At 43.1% G+C, this 27,521-nt stretch overlaps 1 protein-coding gene across 2 annotated transcripts in view; it reads right to left on the reverse strand.

The window, feature by feature from the left end:
- Positions 1-27,521, reverse strand: part of cpsf1 (cleavage and polyadenylation specific factor 1) — a 167,762-nt gene that overhangs the window by 2,246 nt on the left and 137,995 nt on the right. For both annotated transcript variants that reach the window (XM_060825237.1, XM_060825236.1), the window contains 5 exons: positions 26,680-26,856; positions 25,784-25,850; positions 20,819-20,866; positions 6,169-6,324; positions 5,029-5,158 (listed from right to left, as the gene is read on the reverse strand). In XM_060825237.1, coding sequence (XP_060681220.1) covers positions 5,029-5,158; positions 6,169-6,324; positions 20,819-20,866; positions 25,784-25,850; positions 26,680-26,856 — 578 coding nt within the window. The remainder of the gene's footprint in view (positions 1-5,028; positions 5,159-6,168; positions 6,325-20,818; positions 20,867-25,783; positions 25,851-26,679; positions 26,857-27,521) is intronic.

Consider the following 27,521-nt stretch of genomic DNA (forward strand, 5'->3'; position numbering starts at 1 on the left):
TTTTTTTCTACCTCGCTGGATACAGTACAAATATCAATAAAGGTTCCACAAGGTCCCATGGACTGTGATTAGGAAGGATAAACAAAACTCAACAAGTAGATATGTTTTGAATCACATTTAGAGTGGTCACAAGACCGATTGACACAATGGGGATATGCAGCTAGGGGTCAGGAGCACACATGGAAACTAGTCTCATACCTGCAGTTAATACCAACAACGGCACACACAGGTTAGGTAGCTGGGTTGAAGGATAGACTACTGGTGATGGCTGATAAAGGGGAAAGAGGGACCTGGATGGGACAAGGGTGATCACAGACCACTTTATATCGATCTGTGTTATCTAGTTATCGATTCATGCTAATATTAGGCTACAAACTAGCCCAGTACAGAGGTCAGAGTGTGCGCTCTTATAAGATAGTAGCCAACAATTTTTTTTTTAAAGTAAGATCTGTTGTTATATAATGCCTTTCATAATTTCAGGCATCTTCTTTTTAAAACAATCTATAGCCAATAAAATACTCAAGTGTGATTACTCTAACAACTAATGAAGCACAACAAACTCCCACAGCAACAATAACCAGACCATTTTTAAAGTGAGGCTAAAAAAGAATAAGCCGGGACATTATTGGTGGTTGTGATTCCAGAGGGGAATGCAAGTCAGCAGAAGTTAATAAAATTTACAAAACCAAATATTTTTTGAAGAACTACAGCTCATTTGGAGTAAACATGTCTGTTTCAGCTATTAATATTTAATTAAAGTGTGATGTAAAATTCTACAAAAACAACCATTTCAGTGAGAGTGGAATGTACATGGTAGAATATCACCATCTACTAGTGGAGTTCACAATAAGTTAATTTCTAATAATTCTTAAGTTATTGAAAACTCACCAGGACTCCAATAGATATCCTACTACAATAAAGGTGGAGATGTGTAACTTACTGTACTTTGTCATTAATAAAACCAACTAATTGACTTATGCTATGTCCAAACAGACATGGTTTCACTTTCTTGCTTGATCTAAAGTCATAACTCTGTGGAATATTTGGCCATTCTCAGTCAGATCATAAAGACTACTGATATGGAAAAAAAAAATTCTGATTCAGATCAAGGATAAAACCTCAGTCTGGGAGTGTGCAGGGAGTTTTACTCCATCTCTAACTCCATGCTGTACCTGTCTTGAGCGTATTTGGGAGGTACAGAATTTATAAAAAGTAGTCCATTCCCTATCTTTAATACCTCCCCTATAAAGAAGCATTAGAAATCACCACATACAAAAATAATTTGGTGTCAGTTTTGATTTTCAAGAGATTAGCAATTTTTGAGAAGATTTATAGCTCAGGTTGATGATACGCAGGTTTGCTCGCTGAGCTGGAAGATTTGTTTTCAGACGTTTCGTAACATGATCAATGAGTCTCTGGTGAGGTGCTGGTGATATGTCCCTCCTCTCTATTTATAAGGCTTGGTTTCTTAAGGTGGGTGATGTCATTTCCAGTTTTTATTTCAAGGGAAGGTAGGCAGGATCTAAATTGATATGTTTATTGATAGAGTTCTGGTTAGAATTCCATGACTTTAAGGATTCTCTTCTGAGTCTTTGTTTCACCTGTCCTCGGTTTAGTGTGCGTTTCCCAAAGTAGTGTCCTTCTTTATATGTATGGAAACTAGTGATAGTGGGTCGTGTTTTTTTGGTGGCTAATATCCTGCATCCATGTGGCAAGTTTCCTGCTAGTTTGTCCGATGTAGCGTTTTTTTTAACAATTCTTGCATGGTATCTTGTAAGTGATGTTTGTTTTGATGTAGTATCTAATGGATCCTTTAGTTGCTGTTTAAGTGTATTGGTAGGTTTCTGGCCTACCATGATACCATTTTGCCACTAGCCAAAAAAAAACAGCAGAACAAAACAGCCACAGGATGCTTAAAGAAATAATAAACCATGTTCACAACCAACTCCAATAAATACAACCGGGAGATTTTGTGCCAAAAAACTTTGTTCAGTACATGACAGACTGCGAATGGACAAATGTATTCGAATGCACCACAAGCTTTAAACAACAGCAAACACAGAAAAAGAAAAAAAAACTCGCACTTCAAGTTAAGTTAGATAACCTCACACAAAAATGCATTTCACACAACACTGATGCTTGGATTAAAAGATCTTTCAGACCATCCACTGACTGATACAGAAAAAGCAGTCCTAGTCCAAGGGTTAAACTACAATTACAAAGACGTGAATAGAAAGGACTTCCTCGCAGCATCTGAATCCACATTAAAAAGTAAAAGGTCTTTCAGAGGAAACATCGCAGACCATAAGACAAGCTATTGCACCCACATTAAGCCAAAAGAAAGGAAGGAAACACACTCAATGCTCAAAAGAATAACGCCTTAGAAAGACTTAAAGACAAAAACATTGTAATAATTCCTGCAGATAAGGGACGCGTGACTATTTTAAACAAATTCAACAATCTTAAACAGGCAAATGCTCTGCTTGCAGATACTGAAACTTACCAGCAGGTGGTGATAGACCTGACCCCACAACTACTAAACAGAGTCTCATCCTTCCTCACAGAATTTTGTTAAAAATCAGGAGAATTTAAAAGGGCAGACTTCCAAAATATGAAACCAGATGGGTCCAACACACCACGCTTCTACACATTACCAGACCCACAGTTTCCCTACGTGGGACATCAACATACAGACTAGCCAAGGAACTCCACCAAAAACTAAACCACCTAATTGAAGATTCATGCCACTCCATTCACTCCACCCAAGAATTGCTGAAACACCAAAGACACCAAGATAGAAGAGGATGAAATAACGGTCTCCTTTGACGTTACAGCCCTATTCACAGCAATTAACATCGACCTGGCCAAAGAAACACAGGCATCACCTGTGCCTCACCACTTCACTTCAATAACAAAACCTGCAAACAAGTCAATGGAACACCTATGGGATCACCAATATCAGAGCTCATAGCAGAAGCAGTAATGCAGAGATTTGAACAAGCTGCCCTCCCATCTATTCAACTCTAACTTTGAGTCCGCTACATGGATGACACCTTTGCCATTACAAAACGGAACAAACTAGAGGAAACGTACAACACCATCAACAATATCCTGACAGGCATAAAATTCACAAAAGAGGAGGACAACAGATTCTCATTCCTAGACATGACAGTTGAACGTACAGTTAATGGAGAGCTTCAAACCAGTGTCTATAGAAAAACAACAAACAGACCAAATACTTAACTTCAGAAGCAAATCATCCCAATACTAATAGAGCTGCATCAAAACATTACTTTCACAAGCTACATCACACTGCAGCACCCGAGAACGACAAGAAAAATACCTACAAAATGTTTTCAAGAAAAACGGGCACCCAATCTGCCAATTCCTCAGAAACCAACCCAAACAAGCAGACACTTGGATCTGTTCTCATTGGAGAGTAGAAGGCCATTTAATAGAGACATACAAGATGATCAGAGGATTAGATAGGGTGGTCAGTGAGTCTTTTTCCTAGGATGATGACATCTGCTTGTATGAGGGGGCATAGCGGCAAATTGAGGGGCGATAGATTTAAGACAGATGTCAGAGGCAGGTTCTTTACGCAGAGTGTGGTAAGGCCATGGAATGCCCTACCTGCCAATGTAGTTAACACAGCCACATTAGGGGCATTAAAACAATCCTTGGATAAGCACATGGATGATGATGGGATAGTGTAGGCAGATGGGCTCAGATTAGTTTACAGGTCAGCGGAACATCAAGGGCCGAAGGGCCTGTTCCGCGCTGTATTGCAGTATGTTCTACAAAGCAACCAAAGACTTTAGCCACATTAACTTGTATCAAAGACATCTCAGAAATGACTGCCAGATGACTCAGACCCCATAGCATCATGGTAGCCCACAAACCCACCAACACACTTAAACAGCAACTAATGAAACTAAAAGGATCCATTAAATACAACCAGCAAAACTAACACCATTTACAAGATACCATGCAAGAACTGTAAAAAAAAAACACACTACATTGGACAAACTAGCAGGAAACTTGCCACCAACATACAGGAGCACCAACTGGCCACCAAAATACAGGACTCACTCTCACTAGTTCCTGTACACTGACAAAAGGACACCACTTTGACTGGGACAACACACACATCTCCTAGGACAGGCGAAACAAAGACACACACGAGAATTCTTAAAGGCATGCCATTCTAACTGGAACTCTACCAATAAACACATTGGTTTAGACCCAACCTACCTTCCCTTAAACAAAGAACCAGAAATGACATCACCCACCTTAAGAAACCAAGACGTATAGATAGAGGGGTGTGACATACCACCAGTGCTTCATCAGAGACTCTCACTGATGACGTTACCTAGTCATGATGACGAAACGTCTGAAAACAAGTCTCCCAGCTCAGCGAGCTAACTTACAGACTTCGATCTGATTAGGTTTTAGAGGCTTTCAGATTGAATCTTACCAAATCAGCTTTCTCAGAGAAGCTGCACCTGTATTTGAAAGTGAGGACTGCAGATGCTGGAGATCAGAGCTGAAAATGTATTGCTGGAAAAGCAGGAGGTCAGGCAGCATCCAAGGAGCAAGAGAATCGGCGTTTCGGGCATGAGCCTGAAATGTCCTGAAGGGCTCATGCCCAAAACGCCAATTCTCTTGCTCCTTAGATGCTGCCTGACCTGCTGCGCTTTTCCAGCAACACATTTTCAGCTCTTGCACCTGTATTTGGCCAGCAAGACAAGGTTTGAAATAAATTAGATGAAAAATGCTGGATTTATTTTTGAAGATGATGACAATTTGAAAATTAATTATGAAAAGCAATATTGAAGTGAGAGGAGCTAAAGCAGTATTTCCCAATTTTTCTCTTATGACCCCTCTGTAGGAACTGAGGAAGCAGGGGTACAGCCATTATAACAGTCCAAGTTCTAACAGTTGCTACTGTGTAAGAGCTCAACACCAAAACATCAGCTCAGAACTCCACTTGGGAAAAACCTGGGCAAAAAGTTACATTCTTCCTACCTGAATGCTTTAGGGTTGAGGCCTGCATGATGAGGAATCATCGTGATGAGAGCGTTCTGTAACATCAGAAGACGCCGGTATGTCTTTTCCTGCATTGGTAATAAAAGTCCCATCCCGCCATCCAGTGTTGCTGAGACAAGTCGAGCAGAATTAAATCATAAAAATGAACAGAGGAGATTTAATCAGTTAAATTCACTAAGGACACAAAACTGGGTCGTGTGGTAAGTAGTACAGAGGAAAACCTTAGAGTGGACAATATAAACAAGCTGAAAAGTGATTGGAATGTAATTCTAAAAGGTGAGGTGATATTTTGAGTGGACTAACAAGGCAAGGGAATACACTGAGTGAATGGCAAGACCATAGAAAGCACAGAGGATCAGAGGAAGCTTTGTGTGCAAGTCCACTGATCCATGAAGGCGACAGGACCGGCAGAGAAGGTGATCAAGATGATGTACGGGATACTTGGCTTTACATTAGTCAAAACATCAAATACAAGGCCAGGGAGGTTCAGATGGAGCTGCGTAAGACAGGACTCCTTCCCATTCGAGTCACCACACTATAGGAAGGATATGACAACACTAGAGAGGAAGCAATGGAGATTCACCAGAATATTGCCTGGACTGGTGCAGCTATGAAGACTACCTAGAGAGGTGGTTTTCCTGAGAACAGGTGGTCTAAGGAGGTACCTAATTGTGATATACAAAATTATAAAGGCTAGTTGGGAAGAAACATTTCTCCTTAGTTAAGAAGTCAATCGTCAGGGGGCATTAGGTAAACAGCAGGTGGTCTTGAGAGGTTTTAAGCATTTTTCACCCAAGCTGATGAATATCTGGAACTGCCTGAAAGGGAAGTAGAGGGGGGAAATGCCACAATATTTAAATAGTTTTTAGATGGTTATTTGAAACAACCATAGAATACAGGTCTACAAGGCAAACATTAGAATAGATAAGTGCAAAGCAACCATGCAGATATGATGGGCCAAAGGGCCTTTCCCATGCTACAGAACTAAGACTCCAAACATTGCTGACAGAAACTGAATCTATACAGAGAAACAAGAATTCAACCCAATCGCTGTGTTTTTAGCTAATCAATCAACAGTTAAACATATCCAGTACAAGTACAATATATAATGATAGTCACCAAACCACGTAATATGTTTGTTCTCCCAAGCCATATTTTTCTTATTTGAGCCATCCATAACACCACGACATGGTGTCCGCCAGAATGCATTCACATGTGCGGCCACGTTAAAGTCTGCTCTCCGCAGTAATCGTGTCCCCCCGTAGCTCTCCCTTGCTGAAAGAGAACAATCAGAGATTTGTGCATTGCTGAAAAGACATTTCTTCAAAGCTTTTCATCTTTTGCTTGCGAGTGGTCTCTGAATGGTAGAGGCATTGCCATGGAAAATGCACAGTTAATGATCAAACTTTGTTTAAATTTTAAACCAGGCATGTTGACTGATTGATCAAGGTGTTGCCCTGAGAAATGAACCAGCAAATGGCCATAACCCGTACTGTTCAATTGAAACAAGTGTGCACTTGTTCTTTCTGACTGCAAAGGGTACGTGTTAGTATGTATAGCTTCCAGTGCACACATAACAAAACGTTTGCTAATGGACTACCCTGCCTTGTTGGCTTTGGTATCAGTGAAGACGACTTAGATGCTCCATTTCACACCTATCATTTACACCCATTTTAGATCTCAATCACTCCTTCACCGTCAGAAGCACTCCCATTGATCTTTGCTCTGGGAAGCCTCATCACCTATTCCACTCATTTTTCTTCTCCTTCTATGATTAAGATCACTATTTCCAACTCCTTTCAGTACCAAAGATGAGTAACCGGATTTGAAACGTTAACTCAGTTCCTCTCCCTGTAGTGGTTGCCAGACCCGCTGAGTTTCTCCAGCAGTTTCTGGTTTGATTTCAGATTTCTAGCATCCATGCATGAATCACAAGGAACAAAAGAGTATAGCACTGGACCAGGTCCCTCAGACGTCCAAGCCTGTGCCAACCATCATGCCCCAACTAAACTTTAAAAAAAAAACCAAACCTTCTGCCCTTATTTAGTCCGTTTCCCTCTATCCCCTCCCTATCCATGTAACCATCCAGATGCCTCTTCAATGTCACCAATGTGCCTGCTTTCACCATCTCTTCTGGCAGTGCATCCTCTGCGTGAAAAACTTCCCTCACATATCTCACTTAAACATCCCCCCCCCCTCACACAGAACATGTGCCCCCATGTCATTGAAACTTCAACTCTGGGAAAAGGTCTCTGATTAACTATCCTATCCACGGGGTGGCACAGTGGCTCAGTGGTAAGCACTGCTGCCTCACAGCGCCAGGGACCCGGGTTCGATTCCCGCCTCGGGTGACTGTGTGGAGTTCGCCCTGTGTCTGTGTGGGTTTCCTCCGAAAGCTTTAGTTTCCTCCCACAGTCTAGAGATGTGCAGCTTTGGGTAGACTGACTGTGCTAGGGTAGGAGGAATTGGTCTGAGGTGGGTTATTCTTCGAAGGGTCGATATGGACTTGTTGGGCCAGAGGGCCTGCTTCCACTCTGTAGGGATTCTAAAACAATTCGATGCCTCTCAATTTTGTGGACCTCTATCAGGTCTCCTCTCAGTCACTGTCTTTTCACCATTGTGAAAACAATCTTAGTCTTTTTAACCTTACTTCATAGCCAATGCCCTCAAGACCAGGCAACACCCTGGTGAACCTTCTCTGCACTCCTCCACATTCTTCTGGTGGTGTCGCGATCAAAACTGCACACAATACTTGAAAGCGACTGAACAAGGGGTTTATACAGCTGCAGCATAGTTTGCCAACTCTAGTACTCCGTGCCCTGCCCGATGAAGGGAAGCATGCCATCTGCCTTCTAAATCACCTTGGCCACCTGTGTTGCCACTTTTAGGGAACTGTGGACCTGCCCGCCCAGATACCTCTGTTATGCTAATGTTCCTAAGGGTTCTGTCGTTTGCAGTATAATTCACCTTAAATTTAAATCCTCCAAAATGCATCACCTCACACTTGTCTGGATTAAACTCCACCTGCCATTTCTGTGCCTGAGTTGCCAATCTATTTACATCCTGTTGTATCCTTTCACAATCGTCAGCACCATTAGCAACTCCACCAATCTTCATGTCATCTACAAATTTACTAATCAGACCACCCTGAGTTTCCTCCAGATCATTTATATATACTATAAACAACAGAGCACCTAAGACTGATCCCTGTGGAACACCATTAGTTATCTGGCTGCATTCTGAAAAACATCCTTCTATCTGTCTTTTATGGCCAAGCCAGCTTTGTATCCATCTAGCCAACCTACCCCGAATCCCATGTGATTTTAGTTTTGTACCAATCTGCCACGTGGGACAAATGGATGGAATATAGGCACAGCATATAATGGGAAACTCTAACGGCATACAAGCCTTTATTACAAGAGTGAACGACTATAAAAGCAGGGGTTGTTCTTCATTTATGTAGGATCTTGACAAAAACCACATCTCAAATACTGTGTACCATTTGGTCTTATTTACAGAAGCAAACAAATGTGCTGATGGTAATTCAGGAAGTTTTGTTGACTGATGCCTGAGGCTACCTTGAGGAAAGACTGGACAGACGGAGCTTTTTTCCACTTTTAATCCTCAGAAGTGAGACAGGGCTTCTTATTGAAGTTTAGAAGATCCTGAATGAACTTGACAAGGGGCACAGGGAAAGGATGTTTGCTTTCGTGGGTCAGTCCAGAAGTGGGGGGCGTTGTTTTAAAATTAAAGGTCACTCTTAGAGGACAGAAAGATATCTTAGAGGGGATATCTTTTTTTTCTGAGGGCTGTGCAACTTTGGAACACACTGCCTCAGAAGGGTCGTGAAAGTGGGGTGAGTATTTTTAAGATGAAGCTAGATAGATTCCAGTTAAGCGGGAGTAGAAACAAAGGTTTTTGGAGATAGAGGGGAACCTGAAATTTGGGACATAACCAGAGCAGCCAAAAAAACATACTTCTGTTTCTAATTCATATGAACGTGGAACAAGAGTAGAGCACTCAGTCTGCTGAACCTACTCTGTCATTCAATACGATCATGGCTAACTTCAACTCGACATTCCTGCCTACCCCTGATAAGACAGGGCAAAATGGATTGTTGATGTTTAAATATTCTGCGATTTGAAGAAGGGAATTCCAAATAAAAAATGTTTCCTTCTCTGTCTTAACTGGACAACATTTTACTTTTAAATTATGACCCCCCCCCCCCCCAACCAACCAAAGTTCTAGTTCACACATATTTCTCCTTGTTATAGAGTCCCTGTGTACGTGTGCAATTTGGTAGAGTAGAAGGCTGCTTCCTGCAAACAAAGCCACGTGAATACCTGCCAAGGCTCACAAGTGATCAGTGACCATTTAACAAAGCCTCTGCTTTCTGAAGGGACATTCCACCACAGTCAACACGAGGACAGGAGAGGACAGCAGTCTTTCCATTTTTTTGACGCACAAGATGTCAACAGGCTGTGAATCATTGCAGCATTTAAAAAGGCCTAACTGCTTTTAATAATTAACAATTAACAGCGAGCAGAGTGGCATAATCAGCTGGAACTTTGATACTCAACCTGCTGAGCTTGTGATTAATGCAATATGACCGAATTCCCCAATCTCTGCATTTGTTTTATGGCTGCTAACTGAAATATGTTCCAGCCAGGAGGATGATGCAATCAAACTGCTTACTTTTTATAAAGACCATATCAGCACAAGATGTAGGAGCAGAAGTAGGCCATTCAGCCCATCAAGACTGCTCTGCAATCCAATGAGATGATGACTAATCTGATAATCTTCAACTCATCTGTCTATCTTAGCCTTCAATGTACATAATGACCCAGCCTCAAAAATCCTCTGGGGTTAAGAATTCCACGTATTCCCTACCCTCAGATGAAATTCCTCATCTCAGTCTTAAACAGACAACCCCTTATTCTGAGGTTATGCCATCTGGTTTCAGATTCTCTCACAAGGTGAAACAACCTTACTGCACCTACTCTGTCATGTCCCTTAAGAATCTTGAATGTTTCACTAAGGTTACCTCTCATTCTTCTATATGGCAATGAGTACAGATCTAATCTACTCAACCTTTCCTTATATCAACCTCCTGAACTTTCTCTGGACTGCCTCCAATGACAGTATATTTTTCATAACCAGAAACAGAAACTTCTGGCAGCATCTGTGGAGAGGAATCAGATTTAACATGTTGGGCCCAGCAACCCTTCTTCATGGTTGGGGTGTTGTCCCTCAGGCTCTAGGGTCTATGTCGTCTCGGATGGGGTCCTGAAGGGAGAAGGTGACCAGTCCCATGTCATGGTCCACATAGATACCAATGACATAGGTTGAAAGAGGGATAGAGATGCAAGGCAGGATTCCAGGGAGCTAGGATGGAAGCTGAGAGCGAGAACAAACAGTTGTTATAGAACAAAGAAAATTTACAGCCCAGGAACAGGCCCTCCAAGTCTGAGCCGATCCAAATCTACTGTCTAAACCTGTCGCCCAATTCCTAAGCATCTGTATGCCTCTGCTCCCCATCTACTCATGCATCTGTCCAGAGGCAAGTTAAATTAATCTACCGTGCCTTCCTCTACTATCACTGCTGGCAAAGCATTCCAGACACTCACTACCCTCTGTGTGAAGTACTTGCTACGTGTATCCCCCTTAAATTTTTCACCTCTCACCTTGAAAGCATAACTGCTCGCTATTGAATCCTTCACCCTAGGCTGTAAATTTTCTATCTACCCAGTCTATACCCTTCATGATTTTGTAAATCTCAATCAGGTCCCCAATCAATCTCCTTTTTTCTGCAGGGATGGTGCAGGTGGGAGGGTTTCAGGTACATGGGTAATTGGGGGTCATTCTGGGGAAGATAGGACCTCTACAAACAGTCTTCACTTGAACCAGAGGGGTACTAATATCCTGGTGGGAAATTTGCTAGTGCTATTCGGGTGGGTTTAAACTAGTTCAGCAGGGGGATGGGAACCTGAGGTGTAGTTCCAGTACACAGGAGGATGAGGGTAGGAAGGACAAGGACAGGATTTCATGGTTACAGGAATGTGCTGGCAGACAGCAAGCTGGTTTGAAGTGTGTCTACTTCAACGCCAGAAATGTCCGAAATAAGGTAGGTGAGCTTGCAGCTTGGATAGGTACCTGGGACTTCGATGTTGTGGCCATTTTGGAAACATGGATAAAGCAGGGTCAGGAATGGATGTTGCATGTTCCAGGGTTTAAATTTTTCAATAAGATCAGGGAAGGCAATAAAAGAGGGGGAAAGTGTGGCTTTGTTAGTCAAGGACAGTATAACAGTGGCTAAAAGAACTTTTGATGTGGACTTGTCTACTTAAGTAGTATGGGCTGTGGTTGGAATCAAGAGGGGAGAGGTCACAATGACAGGGATGTGGAGGAGAGGATTGGCAAATCGATTCGGGGGAAGAGTAAAAGGAACAGGGTGGTCATTATGGAGGACTTTAACTTCCCCAACGTTGTACTGGAGTTATAGCATTTCCAGTCATCAGATGGTTCCGACAGATTTGCTACTGGTGCCAAAATTCAGAAAGGTGAGGAACTGTCAGTGAATGCAGCTTAACATGTGGCTGGTGCAGGAGGTAGGGCTTCAGATACCTAGACCATTGTGATGCCATCTGGGGAAGGTGGGACCTACACGTGAAGGACAAGTTGCACCTGAACTGAAGGGGCACAAATGTCCTGGATGGGAGATTTGTTCATGTGGTTCAGGAGGGTTTAAACTAGTTTGGCAAGGGGGTGGGAATCGGAGCTACATGTCTGAGAAGGGGGCAGTGACAGGATGTAGTGAATCTATCGGGAAGGTGTAAAAAATGAGGTCTGCAGATGCTGGAGATCACAGCTGCAAATGTGTTGCTGGTCAAAGCACAGCAGGCCAGGCAGCATCTCAGGAATAGAGAATTCTACAGCTGCAAATGTGTTGCTGGTCAAAGCTACAGCTGCAAATGTGTTGCTGGTCAAAGCTACAGCTGCAAATGTGCAAATTCTCTATTCCTGAGATGCTGCCTGGCCTGCTGTGCTTTGACCAGCAACACATTTGCAGCTATCGGGAAGGTGTCTCACATGATGAAACAAAGGGATCAGTTAAAGCGTGTCTGCTTTAACGCAAGGGGTGTCAGAAATAAGAGTGATGAACTTATAGCATGGATCAGTACTTGGGGCTATGACGTTGTGGCCATAATGGAGGCATGGGTTTCACAGGGGCAGGATTGGGTGCTAGATGTTCCAGGATTTAGAACATTTAAAAAGAACAGGGAGCGTCGATAAAAGAGGAGGGGGGTGTAGCATTGTTAATCAGTGCAACACAGCTACAGAAACAAAGGTTGTTGAGGAAGGTTTGTCTACTGAGTCAGTTAGGAACAGCAAGGGAGCAGCCACCTCATTAGGTGTTTTCTACAGACCCCCTAATAGCAGTAGGAAGATTGAAGAACTCAATAGGCTGGCAGATTTTGGAAAAATGCAGAAGTAGCAGGGTTGTTGTTATGGGTGATTTCAACTTTCCCCAATATTGACTGGAACCTCCTTAGTGCAGATGGTTTGGACAGAGCCATTTTTGTCAGGTGTGTTCAGGAGGGTTTCCTTATTCAGTCTGTAGACAGGCCGAGGGGAGAGGCCATTTTGGATTTGGTGCTCGACAATGAGCCAGAACAGGTGTCAGATCTCGCAGTAGGGGAACACTTTGGTGATAGTGATCACAACTGCCTCACATTTACCATAGCCTTGGAGAGGGAAAGGAGCAGTTACCAAGAGAGGATATTTATTTAGAGAAAAGGCAATTATGACGCTATCAGACAGGAGTTGGGAACTACAGACTGGGAGGAAGAGCACATCAGACATGTGAAGTATGTTTAAGAAGCAGTTGTTACGAATGATGCACAAATTTGTTCCTCCTAGACAGGTAAGAAGGGGTAAGATTAAGGAACCTTGGATGACGAGAACAGTGGAGCTTCTCATCAAAAGGAAGGCGGCAGCTTACATAAAGTGGAGGAAGCAAGGATCAAGCACAGCTTTACAGGATTACACGCTTGCTAGAAAGGAGCTCAAATGGACTGAGGAGAGGCCAAGACGGGGCACAAGAAAGGCTTGGCAGGAAGGAATAAGAGAATGATCGGGCAGATGGGAGGGCCAATCAGGAATAGCAAAGGGAACCTGTACGTGGAGTCTGGGCAGATAGGGGAAGCCCTAAATTAGCTTTTGGCTTCGGTTTTCACTAAGGAAAGGGACCTTGTTGTGAATGAGAACTTTGAGGAGCTGGGAAATAGGCTTGAACAGATCAAGATTGATGAAGTTGATGTGCTGGACATTTTGGCAAACATTAAGATTGATGAGTCCCCAGGGCCAGACCAGATTTATCCTAGGCTGCTCCGGGAGGTGAGAAGGAGGTTGCTAAGCCGCTAGCGAAGAGCTTTGCTTCCTCACTCTCCACGGGAGTCGTACCAGAGGACTGCAGGGAGGCAAATGCTGTTCCTCTTTTCAAGAAAGGTAATAGGGAAATTCCTGGCAATTGCAGACCAGTCAGACTTACATCTGTAGTCAGCAAGGTTTTGGAAAGAATTCTGAGGAATAGGATTCATGGCTATTTGGAAAATCATAGGTGATTAAAGGCACTCAGCACAGCTTTGAGCGGGGGCAGGACATGCCTCAAATCTTATTGAGTTCTTTGAGGAGGTGACAAGACAAGTCGTGCAGTGGATGTGGTGTATATGGATTTCAGCAAGGCTTTTGATAAGGTTCCCCATGATAGGCTCATTCATAAAGTCAGGAAGTATGGGATACAGGGAGATTTGGCTATCAGGATTCAGAATTGGCTGGCTGGCTGAAGGCAGACAGTGGTTGTAGATGGAAAGTATTCTGTCTGGAGGTCAATGTTGAGTGGGGTCCTGCAGGACTGTGTTCTCGGGCCTCTGCTCTTTGTAGTTTTTATAAATGACTTGGATGAGGAGGCTGAGGGGTGGGTTAGTAAATTTGCAGATGACACAAAGGTTGGAGGTGTCGTTGATAGTATCGAGGGCTATTGTAGGCTGCAGCGCGACATAGACAGGATGCAGAGCTGGGCTCAGAAATGGCAGATGGAGTTCAACCTGGGTAAATGCAAAGTGATGCATTTTGGAAGGTCAAACTTGAATGCTGAATATAGGATTAAAGACAGGATTATTGGCAGTGTGGAGGAACAGAGGGATCTGGGTGTGAACGTACATAGGTCCCTCAAAGTTGCCACCCAAGTGGATAAGGTTGTTAAGAAAGCATGTGGTATTTTGGCTTTCATGAACAGGGGGATTGTGTTTAAGAGCCACGAGGTTTCGCTACAGCTCTACAAGTCCCTGGTGAGACCACACTTGGAATTTGTGTCCAGTTCTGGTCGTCCTACTATCGGAAAGACACAGAGGCTTTGAAGAGGGTGCAAAGATGGTTTACCAGGATGCTCCCTGGACTGGAGGGCTTACCTTAAGAAGAGGGGTTGGCTAATCCCTGACTTTTCTCTGGAGAGAAGGAGGAAAAGAGGTGGCCTGATAGAGGTATACAAAGTGATGGGAGGCCAGAGACGTTTCCCCAGAGCATGACTGACTGGCACGAGGGGTCATAGTTTTAAGATATTAGAAGAAAGGTATAGAGGGGATTTTAGCGGAAGGTTCTTTATGCAGAGAGTTGTGAATGCATGGAATGCATTACCAGCGGTTGTGGTAGAAGCAGAGTCATTGGGGACATTTAAACGACTGCTGGATATGCACATGGACAGCAGTGAGTTGAGGCGTGCGTAGGTTAAGTTATTTTATTTTACATTAGGATTAAACCTCAGCACAACATAGTGGGCCAAAAGGCCTGTGCTGAGCTGTACTTTTCCATGTTCTATGATCACTTTTTGTCCGAGGTGTACAGGAGGGTTTGCTGACATTGTATATCGAAGGGCCGACAAGAGGGGAGGCCACAGCAGGTCTGGTGCTTGGTAATGAACCAGGCCAGGTGTTTGATTTAGTGGTAGGTGAGCACTTTGGAGAGAGTGACCAGAATTTGGTGGCATTTAGTTTAGCGATGGAAAGGGATAGGTACATGCCACAGGGCAAGAGTTATAGATGGGGGAAGGGCAATTATAAATCGATTAGGCAAAACTTAGGAGGCATAGAAAGAGCAGCAAAACGCAGGAAATGGGGACAATCAAAATGTGGAGCTAGTTCAAGGAACAGATATTGTGTATCTTTGATAGAAACGTCCCTGTCAGACAGGGAGGTAGTGATAAGTTAATGGAACTGTGGTTTACTAAAGAAATTGTACTTCCTTGTTAAGCAGAAGAGGGAGGCTTATATGACGTTGAGGTGAGATGGTTCAGCTGAGGTGATGGAAAGTTACAGAGTAACTAGGAAGGATTGAGAGAGAGAGTTAAGTGGAGCTGGGAGAGGACATGAGCAGTCTTTAGCAGGTAGAATAAAGGAGAACCCGAAAGCTTTCTATAGATATGTGAGGAATAAAAGGATGACTAGGGTAGGAATATCCCACTTCCATCGCCCCTCCCCCTAGTCCCTCCTCCCTACCTTTTAACTTAGCCTGCTTGGCTCTCTCTCTCTTATTCCTGATGAAGGGCTCATGCTCGAAACGTCGAATTCTCTATTCCTGAGATGCTGCCTGGCCTGCTGTGCTTTGACCAGCAACACATTTGCAGCTGTGATCTCCAGCATCTGCAGACCTCATTTTTTACTTATAGGAATAGAGCCTGTCAAAGACAGAAGTGGGAAGTTGTGTGCGTGGGCCCTGTGGAGATCAGAGAGGTACTAAACGAGTATTTCTCATCTGCTTTCACTCAAGAAAAGGAGAGAATATTGTAGAGAACACTGAGATACAGGCTATTAGACTTGAAAGGATTGATGTTAGTAAGGAAGAGGTGCTATCAATTCTAGAAGGTGTGAAAGCAGATAAGTCCTCTGGGTCGGATGAGATTTTTCCGAGAATTCTCTGAGAAGCTAGGGAGGAGTTGAATGAGCCTTTGGCCTTGAACTTTGAGTCATCATTGTCTACAGGTTTAGTACCAGAGGACTGGAGGATTGCAAATGCTGTGCCCTTGATCAAGGAGGGCAGTAGAGATGACCCAGGTAATTCTAGACCAATGAGCTTTACGTCTGCTGTAGGAAAAGGTTTGAAAAGGACTAGGAGAGATAGGATTTATAATCATCTAGCAAGCAACAATTTGATTTCAGATAGTCAACATGGTTTTGTCAAAGGTCAGGTCGTGTTTCACAAACATCATTGAGTTTTTTTTGAGAAGGTGACCAAGTATATGGATGAGGGTAGGGTAGTTGACGTGGTGTATATGGACTTCAGTAAAGCATTTGGTAAGGTTCCACATGGTAGGTTGTTGGAGAAAATGTGGAGGCATGGGACTGAAGGTGATTTAACATTAAGGATTAGAAACTGGCTTTCTGTAAAAAGGCAGCGAGCGAGTGGTGGTTGATGGCAAATATTCAGCCTGGAGTCCGGTTACTAGTGGTGTGCCACAAGGATCTGTTTTGGGACCCCTGCTGTTTGTCATTTTTATAAATGACATGGACGCAGGCATAGGTGGATGGATTAGTAAATTTGCAGATGATACTCAAGTTGGTGGAGTGGCGGACAGTATGGAAGAATGTTACAGGTTGCAGGGAGACTTGGATAAACTGCAGAATTGGGCTGAGAAGTGGCAAATGGAGTTCAATGCAGCTAAATGTGAGGTGATTCACTTTGGGAAGAATAACAGGAAGGCAGAATCCTGGGTCAATGGAAAGATTCTTAGCAGTGTGGATGTGCAGAGGGATCTTGGAGCCCATGTGCATAGATCCCTGAAAGTTGCCACCCAGGTGGATAGTGCCGTTAAGGCGGCATACAGTGTTTTAGGTTTCATTGGTAGAGAGATTGAGTTCTGGAGCTGCAATATCATCTGCAACTATACAAAATGCTGGTGCGGCCACACTTGGAATATTGTGTACAGTTCTGGTTTTATTGGTAGAGGGATTGAGTTCCGGAGCGATGGTGTCATGCTGCAACTGTACAAAACGCTAGTTCAGCTTCACTTGGAGTATAGCATGCAGTTCTAGTCGCCCCATTACAGGAAGGATATGGAAGCACTGGAAAAGGTACAGAGGAGATTTATGAGCATGTTGCCTGGTCTGGAGGGAAGGTCTTATGAGGACAGGCTGAGGTACTTGGGTCTGTTCTCACTGGAGAGAAGGCAGCTAAGAGGGGATTTAACAGAGACATACAAGATGGTCAGAGGATGAGATAGGGTGGACAGAGTGTCTTTTTCTTAGGATGATGACACCTGCTTGCACAAGGGGACATAATTACAAATTGAGGGGTGATATATTTAAGACAAATATCAGATACAGATTCTTTACTCAGTGTGATATGGGCATGGAATGGCCTGCCTGCTAATGTAGTTAACTCATCCACACTAGGGACATCTAAACAGTCCTTGGATAAGCACATGGATGATGACGGGATAGTGTAGGGTTATGGGCTCAGATTAGGTCGGTGCAACATCGAGGACTGAAGGACCGTTCTGCGCTATATTGTTCTATGTTTATGTTCTTCAGAATCAGATATCTTTCCTTAGATAAAGGGACCAAAACTGTTCAAAAGATTCTATTTATGGTCTGACTAGTGCCTTGTATAGTTGTAACAAAATATCCCTACTTTTACACTTGATGTCCTTTGAAATAAAAGCGAATTTGAATACTAATCTTTGTGCTTCATGGAAGAGAACTCCCAAATCCCTCCGCTTTGGAGCTTTCTGCAATATTTTTCCATTTAGTACTCAGTTCTTCTATTCTTCCTGGCAACTGCATAACCTCACATTATATTCCATCTGCCAAGCCACTGTCCCTCTGCAAACGGTCAACCTCACCATTTGCCTTCCCACCTAATTGTATGTCATCCACAAACTTGATGATAGTACATTCACCTTCCTCATCTAAGTCATCAATACACACTGCAAAAACCCCATGGCACACCGCTGGTTATAAATTGCTAGCCTGAAAATGCCATCCTGATCCCTACCATATCTTCACAAGAATGGTCCCAGGAATGAAAAGCTGAGCATACGAGGAATGTTGGAAGACTCTGGATTTAATACACGATGGAACTGAGAAGGATGAGGAGGGATCTAATTGAAACATACAGAATAATGAATGGCCTGGACAGAATAGATGTTCCTTTCGAATTAAGGGATAAGGAGAAACGTCTTCAGACAGAGAGTGGTGAATCTGTGGGATTCACCGTCACAGAGAGCTGTGGAGGCTGGATCAGAGTATATTTAAGACTGAGATTGTTTGGTTCTTCAGGATCAAGGGCTATGGCAAAAAGGCAGGAGAATGGGACTGAGAAACTTATCAGCTACAATGGAATGACAGAGCAGACTCAGTTGGCTGAATGATCTCATTTCTGCTCTGACAGAACATAGGACATTACAGTGCAGGACAGGCCCTTTGGCCCTTAATCTGATGTCCATCTAACCTACACCATTCCATTATTATCCACACGTATGTCCAATGCCCATTTAAATGTCCTTAACGTCGGCAATACTACTTCAACTACTACTGTTGCAGGCAGGCCATTCCACGCCCGTACTACAGAGTAAAGAAACAACCCCACATACCTGTGCTAAAGCTATCACCCCTCGATTTAAAGCCATATCCCCCTCCTATCCTTCACAAAACAGTGTTGACTATTCCTAATCAAATTATTCTTTTCCAGATGATTATAAATCCTTTCTCTTATAACCTTTTCCAATACCTTAGCCATACCTGCAGTAAGGCTCACTGGCCTATAATTACCAGGGCTGTCCCAACTCCCTTTCTTAAACTGCTATCCTCCAGTTTTCTGGCACTACTCCTGTCAACAATAACAAAGATCAAAGCCAAAGGCTCTGCGATCTCCTCCCTGGCTTCCCAGAGAATCCAAGGATAAATCCCATCCAGCCCAGAGGTCTTATCTATTTTCAGATCTTCCAAAGTTGCTAAAACCTCCTCTTTGTCAACCACAATCCCATCTAATCTAGTAGCCTGTATCTCCGTATTCTCACTAACAAGTGTTATGGTCTTCTGTTAGTTAGCTAAACCTCTATCCATGCTAACATACTATCTCCAACAGCATAGACATATTTTATTAAGTATCCTAAAGTATAATGCCTTACCAAATACCTTCTGAAAATTCAAATATGTTACATCCAACTGTTTCTCCTTTATCTTTCCTGCTTGTAAGCACCTCAAATAATTATTTTTTTCTGGTTGGGAATCAGTGGCTAGTGGTGTACATCAGGGATCAGTGTTAGGACTGTAATTGTTTACAATTCACATTGATGATTTAGAGTTAGGACCAAGTGTAGCGTGAAACTAACATGAGTGGTAGAGAAAAGTGTGCAGAGGGATATAGATAGTTAAGGGAGTGGGTAAGGATCTGGTAGATGGATAACAATGTGAAGTCAAATGTTGGAAGATGTGAGGTTATTTTGAAATGAACAGCAAAACAATTTCCTCTTCATGAAGCCATGCTAACCCTGCTGGATTATATGATGCTCTAAGTGCTCTATTATATCCTTCATAAATGACTCTAAAACATTTTATCAATAACAGATATAAACCTTACAGGCCTAGAGTGACTGGTTTTGTGTCTCCTTCACTTTCAAAGTAAAATAAAATCCTCTGGCACTTTTCCAGAATCTAAGGATTCTTGAAAGATTATGATCATTGCATCCCACTATCTCTGTAGCTACTTCCTCTAATATCCTCAGATACATCCAATAACATCCAGGAGAAATATTGGTCTTTAACTCCATTAATTTCCTTACCACTTCTTCTCTGGTAATAGCTTACTTGTTTCCTCTCCTCATTTTGCCCTTGAATCATTTCGTCATTTCGGAAAGGTATTAATGCTTTCTACTGCGAAGAGTAAGGTGAAGTATTTCATAGAATCCCTACAATTCAGCCCATCAAAACTACACTGAGCCTCCAAAGTGCATCCTACTCTATCCCTGCAAACCCATATTTACCATAGTTAACCCACACAGCACGCACATCACTGGACACTACAGGGTAATTTAGCATGACCAATCCACCTAACTTGCACATCTTTGAACTGTGGAAGGAAACTGGAACACCCCAGCAGAAATCCAGGCAAACACAGGGAGAATGTGCGATCTCCACTCACACAGATGTCCAAGGCTGAATCTGAACCCAGGTCCCTAATTATTCAACTTTCCTGCTATTTCCTGATTGCCCATCATTATTTCCCAAGCTTCATTCTCTGACGTGATCTATGGACACTTTAACTGAGAACTGCTAGCTGGATAGAAAGCCTCAGATTGCCAACTAACATCTTCCACAATCTAAATGGTCCCACTGCGTTTCACCGCCAATGAAGTAGCAGTACATTCTGATGTGTGGTCACCATTCTAACAGAGAATGCTTTACAAGATCTGTAGGCTGATGGGAGAGAGTTTTTTTCCAGATATACTAACGCTTTAGGTCAGATACAGATGAAAATTCCGAACTTTAAACCAATTATAGACAGCAGTCATGGGAAACCCTGAGATTAAGGAGAAAGGACTAAGTCCAAAGAATATTATACAATAACAGAGGGAACAATTCAATTTGCAGTGTGTATTAAAATTATTTTCAGAAGGTCATATTTCAAAACTAGCCAATGGTATCTTTACAGATCAAGGATGGAAAAAAAGAGAGAAACTTTAAAAAAAAAGCGAGGAATAAGAAATTATTCATACCTTCTGGCTGATACATATACACTAGGAGGTTCTTCTCACGGTCTGACACTGAAATTAAAGTCAAAAAAAATATAGGGTCAGTTCCACTTAGAGAGAGAAATGCAAATATACCACAAATTCTTAAAACCTGCATAGCTACTTTTCGATGGGGTGACATTAACTAGCCAGCATTCATCTTCCACAAGGTGGTGGTCAAGAGCTGCCTTCCTGAACTGCTGCAGTCCACGTGCAGGGGGAGGGGGTAAGGGGTGGGAGGAGGTAAGGGGTGGAAGAGTGGGGGGGAGGGGAGGGGAGGAAGGGGGAGGGGAGGTACCACGTGAGAGGTGAGGGAGAGGGAGATGGACAGGGACACAGCAGGTCCATGTGAGAGGTGAAAAAAGGATCAGTGAACCTGCACAGCTGTCTGACTAAGCAGCGAACCTTCATAGCTGACTGCCTGTGTTTGGAATTGTTCCAGAAAAATAAGCAAACAGCAAAATTTACAACTGACCTTGGAGAAACCTGCGTGGAGGAGCTCTCAGTGCAGGATCGGCTATGTGGTAACTATTTTAAAAGTGTTTTTTTAAATCTACAATAGCGAGTGGAATGGGTTTTTTGATTATATGTTTTATTAAAAATTGCCTTTTTATTAAACCTTTTAAAAAATATAAAACATAGATACTAAGTTAACATAGTGCAGTGTTTTTAGAACAGTAAGACTGTGCCATTTTCTGGACCTGTAAATTGTTAAGGTGCAAAGACAGCCTTTAGTAGAGTAATGTGCTCTTCCTGTTAGATGTGGGAGATTAGGAAGAATTTCAATGTTCTGATAATTAGGTCTTCAGTAAGTGTGTTTGGCTGCAAATCCTATCGGATTGCATGGATCAGTTGGAGCAGCAGTTAGAGGCAATGAGCAATTCACAGCCGATGGTGGGTGTAAGGGATGCCAGTTTCTGTAACGTAAAAAAACCAGATATAGTCAGGTAGATGGGTTACTTCTGTGAAAGGAACAAAGGCAGGCAGGTAGTGCAGGAGTCCCCTGTGGTTATCTCCATTTCAAACAAGTATGCTGTTTTGAAAAATCTGGGGAATGTAGCACTGACAGCCAGGTTTCTGGTACCAAGACTTGCTCAAATGTAAACAGGGCTAGACCAGGTTCCAAGTGATCAATTGTGATCGGGGACTCTTCTTGTCAGATGCACATGTGCTTCTTGGACCAACAGAGATATTAGAATGGTGTGTTGCCTCCCTGGTGCCGAGGATATTTCAGACAGGACGCAGAATATTCTCAAAGGGGAGAGGGACCAGCAGGAGGTCATTGTACATATTGGAACTAATTATGTAGAAGAGAAAAGGATTAAAAAGTAGGTCTTTGAGAATGGTAATGTATGGAACACTCCTGGTACCACAGTGAGTGAGATTAGGAATAGGAGGATAGAGCAGATGAATGTGTGGCTGGGGAGCTATTGCAGGGGAGAAGATTCACATTTTTGGATCATTGGACAGTCTTCTGGGGCAGGAGTGACCTGTACAAGAGGGACGTATCACATCTAAATTGGAATGGGACTAAGGTACCAGCAGGGAGATTTGTTAGAGCTGCTCAGTAGGTTTTAAACTGGTGATGGTGGCTTGGAGGGACCTAGGGAGATAGTGAGAAAAGAAGAGATCTGTCTGAGACTGGTGCATTTGGGAAAAGGAACTAGTTAAACAGTCAAGGCAGGCACAAACAAAGCAGAGAACAAGGTAGGACTGATAAATTAAACTGCATTTATTTCAATCCAAGAAGCCTAGCAGGTAAGGCAGACAAACTCAGGGCACGGTTAGGAACATGGGACTGGGATATCATGGCAATTGCAGAGATGTGGCTCAGGGATGGTAGCTTAAATGTTCCAGGGTATAGATGCAATAGCAAGGATAGAAAGGGAGCAAGAAAGGAAAGGGAGTGGCGATTTTCATTACAGATAACATTTCAGCTATATTTTCAGGGAAATTATTGGGGAAGAACTGAGAAACAAGGAGTGGATGATCACCTTATTGGGATTGTACTATAGATAAAAAAAGAGGTCTGCAGATGCTGGAGATCACAGCTGCAAATGTGTTGCTGGTTAAAGCACAGCAGGTTAGGCCCGAAACGTCGAATTTCCTATTCCTTGGATGCTGCCTAACCTGCTGTGCTTTAACCAGCAACACATTTGCAATTGTACTATAGATCTCCTAATAGTCAGTAGGAAATTGAGAAGTAAATTTGTAAGGAGATCTCAGTTACCAGAATAATAGGGTGATATTGGTACAGGATTTTAATTTTCCAAACATGACTGGCACTGCCATTGTGTTAAGGGCTTGGATGGAAAGAAATGCATTAAGCGCGTACAGTCAGTTCTTCTATAAAACAAATGGTTGTGTTCTTCTACAAGCCCAAGTTATAAAAAAATCACCCTTTAGAAACAGCACTTAAATGGAGATGGCGCTACAATCATAGTACAACCAACACACGTTTTAAACATCAGCACTGTAGAAACAGCGCCCCCAATTCAATCCTTTTACAGTGAATTGGTACTGATAAAATGTGCATTATAACAGAACAACCTGTACAGGAAAATTTTCTGAATAATTATGTGGATGTACCTACTACAGAAGGAGCAAAAAACTTGACCTCGCTTGGAAACGTCTCTGTGAGGTGTCAGTGGGGAAACACTTTAGGGCCAGTGATCCAGAATTCTATTAGTGCTAGTGTAGTGACGGAAAAAGATGGACCTGATCTAAAAGTTAAATTCTAAACTGGAGGAAGGCCACTGCTGACAGTATTCGGCAAGAACTTTCAAAAGTTGATTGGATGCAGATGTTTGCAGATAAAGGATCTTCTGGAAAATGGGGGGCCTTCAAAAATGAGGTGCCGAGAATTCATAGACAGTATGTTACTGTTGGGGTGGAAGGGGAAGGCTGGTAGGTATTGGGAATGCTGAATGACAAGAAAAAGGAAATGTGACAGGTATAAATAGCTGGGATCGGGTGAACACCAAGAAGAATATAACGGCAACATAAGTATACTTAAGAGGGATATCAGGAGGGCAAAAATGTGGGCATGAGACGGTTTTGGCAAATAGGGTTAAGGAGAATCCAAAGGGATCCTACACATACGTTAAAGGACAAAAGAGTAACTAGGGAGAAAATATGTTGCTGGAAAAGTGCAGCAGGTCAGGCAGTATCCAAGGAACAAGAGATTTGACGTTTCGGGCATAAGCCCTTCTTCAGGAATTCAGCTCTGATCTCCCACATCTGCAGACCTCACTTTCTCCAGGGAGAAAATAGTGCCCCTTAAAGATCAGCAAGGCAGCCTATGTGCGGAACTGCAGGAGATGGGGGAGATACTAAAGAAGTATTTTGCATCAGCGTTTACTGTGCATGGGGATGTGGAAGATATAGAACGTGGGAAAATAAATAGTGACATCTTGAAAAATGCCCATGCTACAGAGGAAGAAGTGCATAAAGGTGGATAAATCCCTAGGATCTGATTAGGTGTACCCTAGAACTTTGTGGGAAGCTAGGGGGGGTAATTGCTGGGTTCCTTGCTGAGATATTTGTATTACCGAGACTCACAGGTGAGTGCCAGACTGGAGGTTAGCTAACGTGATGCCACTATTTAAGAAAGGTGGTGAGGAAAAGCCAGGGATCTATAGACTGGCGAGCCTGACATCAGCGGTGGGCAGGTTGCAGGAGATTCTGAGGGACAAGATTTACATGTATTTGGAAAGGCAAGGACTGATTAGAACTCTGGTTCTGGATTAGTGGTGCTGGAAACATCGATTTTACTGCTCCTCAGATACTGCCTGATCTGCTTTGCTCTTCCAGCACCACTAATCCAGAAACTGGTTTCCAGCATCTGCAGTCATTGTTTTTACCTGATTAGAAGTCAGTCAACATGGCTTTGTGCTTGGGAAATCATGTCTCACTAACCTGATTTGAGTTTTTTTGGAAAAGGTGTTGCATTTTGGAAAGGCAAATCAGGGAAAGACTTACACAGCAATGGTAAGGTCCTGCAGAGTGTTGTTGAACAAAGATCTTGGAGTGCAGATTCATAGTTCCTTGAAAATGGAGTCACAGGTAGACAGGATAGTGAAGATGGCATTTGGTATGCTTGCCTTTATTGGTCAGCGCACTGAATACAGGAGTTGGGAGGTCATGTTGCATCTGTACAGGACATTGGTTAAGACACTTCGGAATACTGCGTGCAATTCTGGTTTCCCTGTTATAGGAAGGATGTTGTGAAACTTGAAAGCAGTCAGAAAAGACTTACAAGGATGTTGCCAGGGTTGTAAGGTTTGGAGTTATAGGGAGAGGATGAATCGGCTGGGGCTATTTATTTTGGAGCATCAGCGACTGACATGTGACTCTGCAGAGGTTTATAAAACCATGAGGCGCATGGATAGAGTGAATAAGTCTTTTGCCTGGGTTGGGGGAGTCCAAAACTAGAAGGCATGGGTTTAAGGTGAGAGGAGAAAGATTTAAAAGGGACCTAAGGGGCAACTTTTTCACACAGAGGGTGGTACATATATGGAATGAGCTGCCAGAGGAAGTGGCGGAGGTTGGTACAATTACAACATTCAAAAGGGATCTGAATGGGTAGATGAACAAGAAGGGCTTAGAGGGATATGGGGAAAATGCTAGCAAATGGGTCGAGATTAGGTTAGGATATCTAGTCGGCATGGACGAGTTGGACCGAAGGGTCTGTTTCCATGCTGTACATCTCCATGACTTGGAAATATAGCACAGCTCCTTCAGTGTCATTGAGTCAAAATCCTGGAATTTTCTCCCTAATGGCATTGTGGGTCTACCTACAGCATATGGACTGCAGCAATTCAGGAAGACTGCTCACTACCCACTAAAGACGGGCAGTAAATGCTGGCCCAGCCAGCAACACCCACACCCCACGAGTGAGTAAAAACAATGGTCAATGATCTGCTATAACAAGTCTGGAGAGTAACTTACCCAGGAATCCCAACTGAGAGCTATCCACCATAAATTCTATGCTATACACTTCCAGAAGCTTGGGATCCTGGGGGACAAGTGACATTCACAATTACAGGTGAGCTCTGAAAAAACAACACTTGCATACAACATCAATCCATACGGATACCGTTCAAAGTATTTTCCTTTTCAGCGGAGTATGTCAACCTTTGACCATCACAAAATGACACAATCATCAGGCTCTCTCTGCTATCCAATTAACGATCTCAAACCTGATGCTGGAGAAGTTTGGGTCTGGAGGCATCAGTTGAGAAAGAAAAAGTTAATGTCACGTCCAATGACTGTTCTTCAGAGTTGTACTCAAAATGATAACACTGTTTCTGCCTCCACAGATGTAAACCAGATGTGGTGAGTTTCTCTAGCACTTTCTGGTTTTGTCTCAGTCTCTAGAATCTACAATATTTTGCTTTTTTTTTTAAAAGTCCATCAGATTCTGTGCTCCTCAGGATCTTTCAGTAAAAAATGAGGTCTGCAGATGCTGGAGATCACAGCCGAAAATGTGTTGCTGGTCAAAGCACAGCAGGCCAGGCAGCATCTCAGGAATAGGGAATTCGACGTTTCGAGCATAAGCCCTTCATTCCTGATGAAGGGCTTATGCTCGAAACGTCGAATTCCCTATTCCTGAGATGCTGCCTGGCCTGCTGTGCTTTGACCAGCAACACATTTTCGGCTCCTCAGGATCTTTCAACAACCCTGGCGAGATAGGCTGGGGTTTCATGAAATGTCCCCAAGTTTGAACCATCTCCGAGCACCACACACGAACAAAGGTCCCTTAGGCAAGGCAGCAAGCACTTAACCTACATCCCGACGACACTAAGCTGTTCCCATTACTGGTCAGGACTGCGCCGCATACATACCCTGCTAACAAGGGACAGAGTCTTACTCTCCTCCTGGTAGCGGAGGATGGAGACACTTTTCATGATGTCTGCAGCCATGATGAAATTCTTCACACTGATCATCTGGTGAATGTAGAGCTGAGTGTCAATGAACGCCATTCCAGTCAGGTCATTATCTTTCAGACTCCACAGGAAAATCTGCACAAGAGGCATTTTATCAATGGGACATCACTGTACAGAAGACCAAGAGGGAAAAATACTCAGTTCTTTCCAATTCTAAAATCTTAAAAGGTCTGCACCAGGAGCTGGTGAGTGCACGTGTCCTTAAAGGACCTTTAAGAATCATAACCCCTCCTTTCCTTTGGGGAAGGTGATGTCACAGTGGTGATATCACTCGACTAGTAATTCAGAATCCCAAGCTAATGTCTCCAGCAGTCAGGGCATTGAGTATAGGAGTTGAGATGACATGTTATAACTGGAGGAAAGGCAATTATGATGCGAATAGGCAAGATTAAGGATGTATAGGATGGGGATGGAAACTGCAGGGGATGGGCACAATTGAAATGTGGAGCTTATTCAAGGAACAGCTACTGCCAAGCAGGGAAGGAGTAGTCGAGTGAGGGAGCTGTGGTTTACTAAAGAAGTTGAATCACTTGTCAAGAGGAAGAAGGTAGCTTATATTAGGATGAGATGTGAAGGCTCAGTTAGAGCATTTGAGAGTTACAAGCCAGCAGGAAAGACCTAAAGAGAGAGCAAAGAGGACCCAGGAGGGGACATGAGACATTGCTGGCAGATAGGATAAAGGAAAGTCCTAAAGCTTTCTGTAGGTATATCAGGAATAATAAGAATGACTAGAGCAAGAT

The sequence above is a fragment of the Hemiscyllium ocellatum genome, chromosome 5 (assembly GCF_020745735.1).
Source record: "Hemiscyllium ocellatum isolate sHemOce1 chromosome 5, sHemOce1.pat.X.cur, whole genome shotgun sequence".
Lineage (NCBI taxonomy): Eukaryota > Metazoa > Chordata > Chondrichthyes > Orectolobiformes > Hemiscylliidae > Hemiscyllium > Hemiscyllium ocellatum.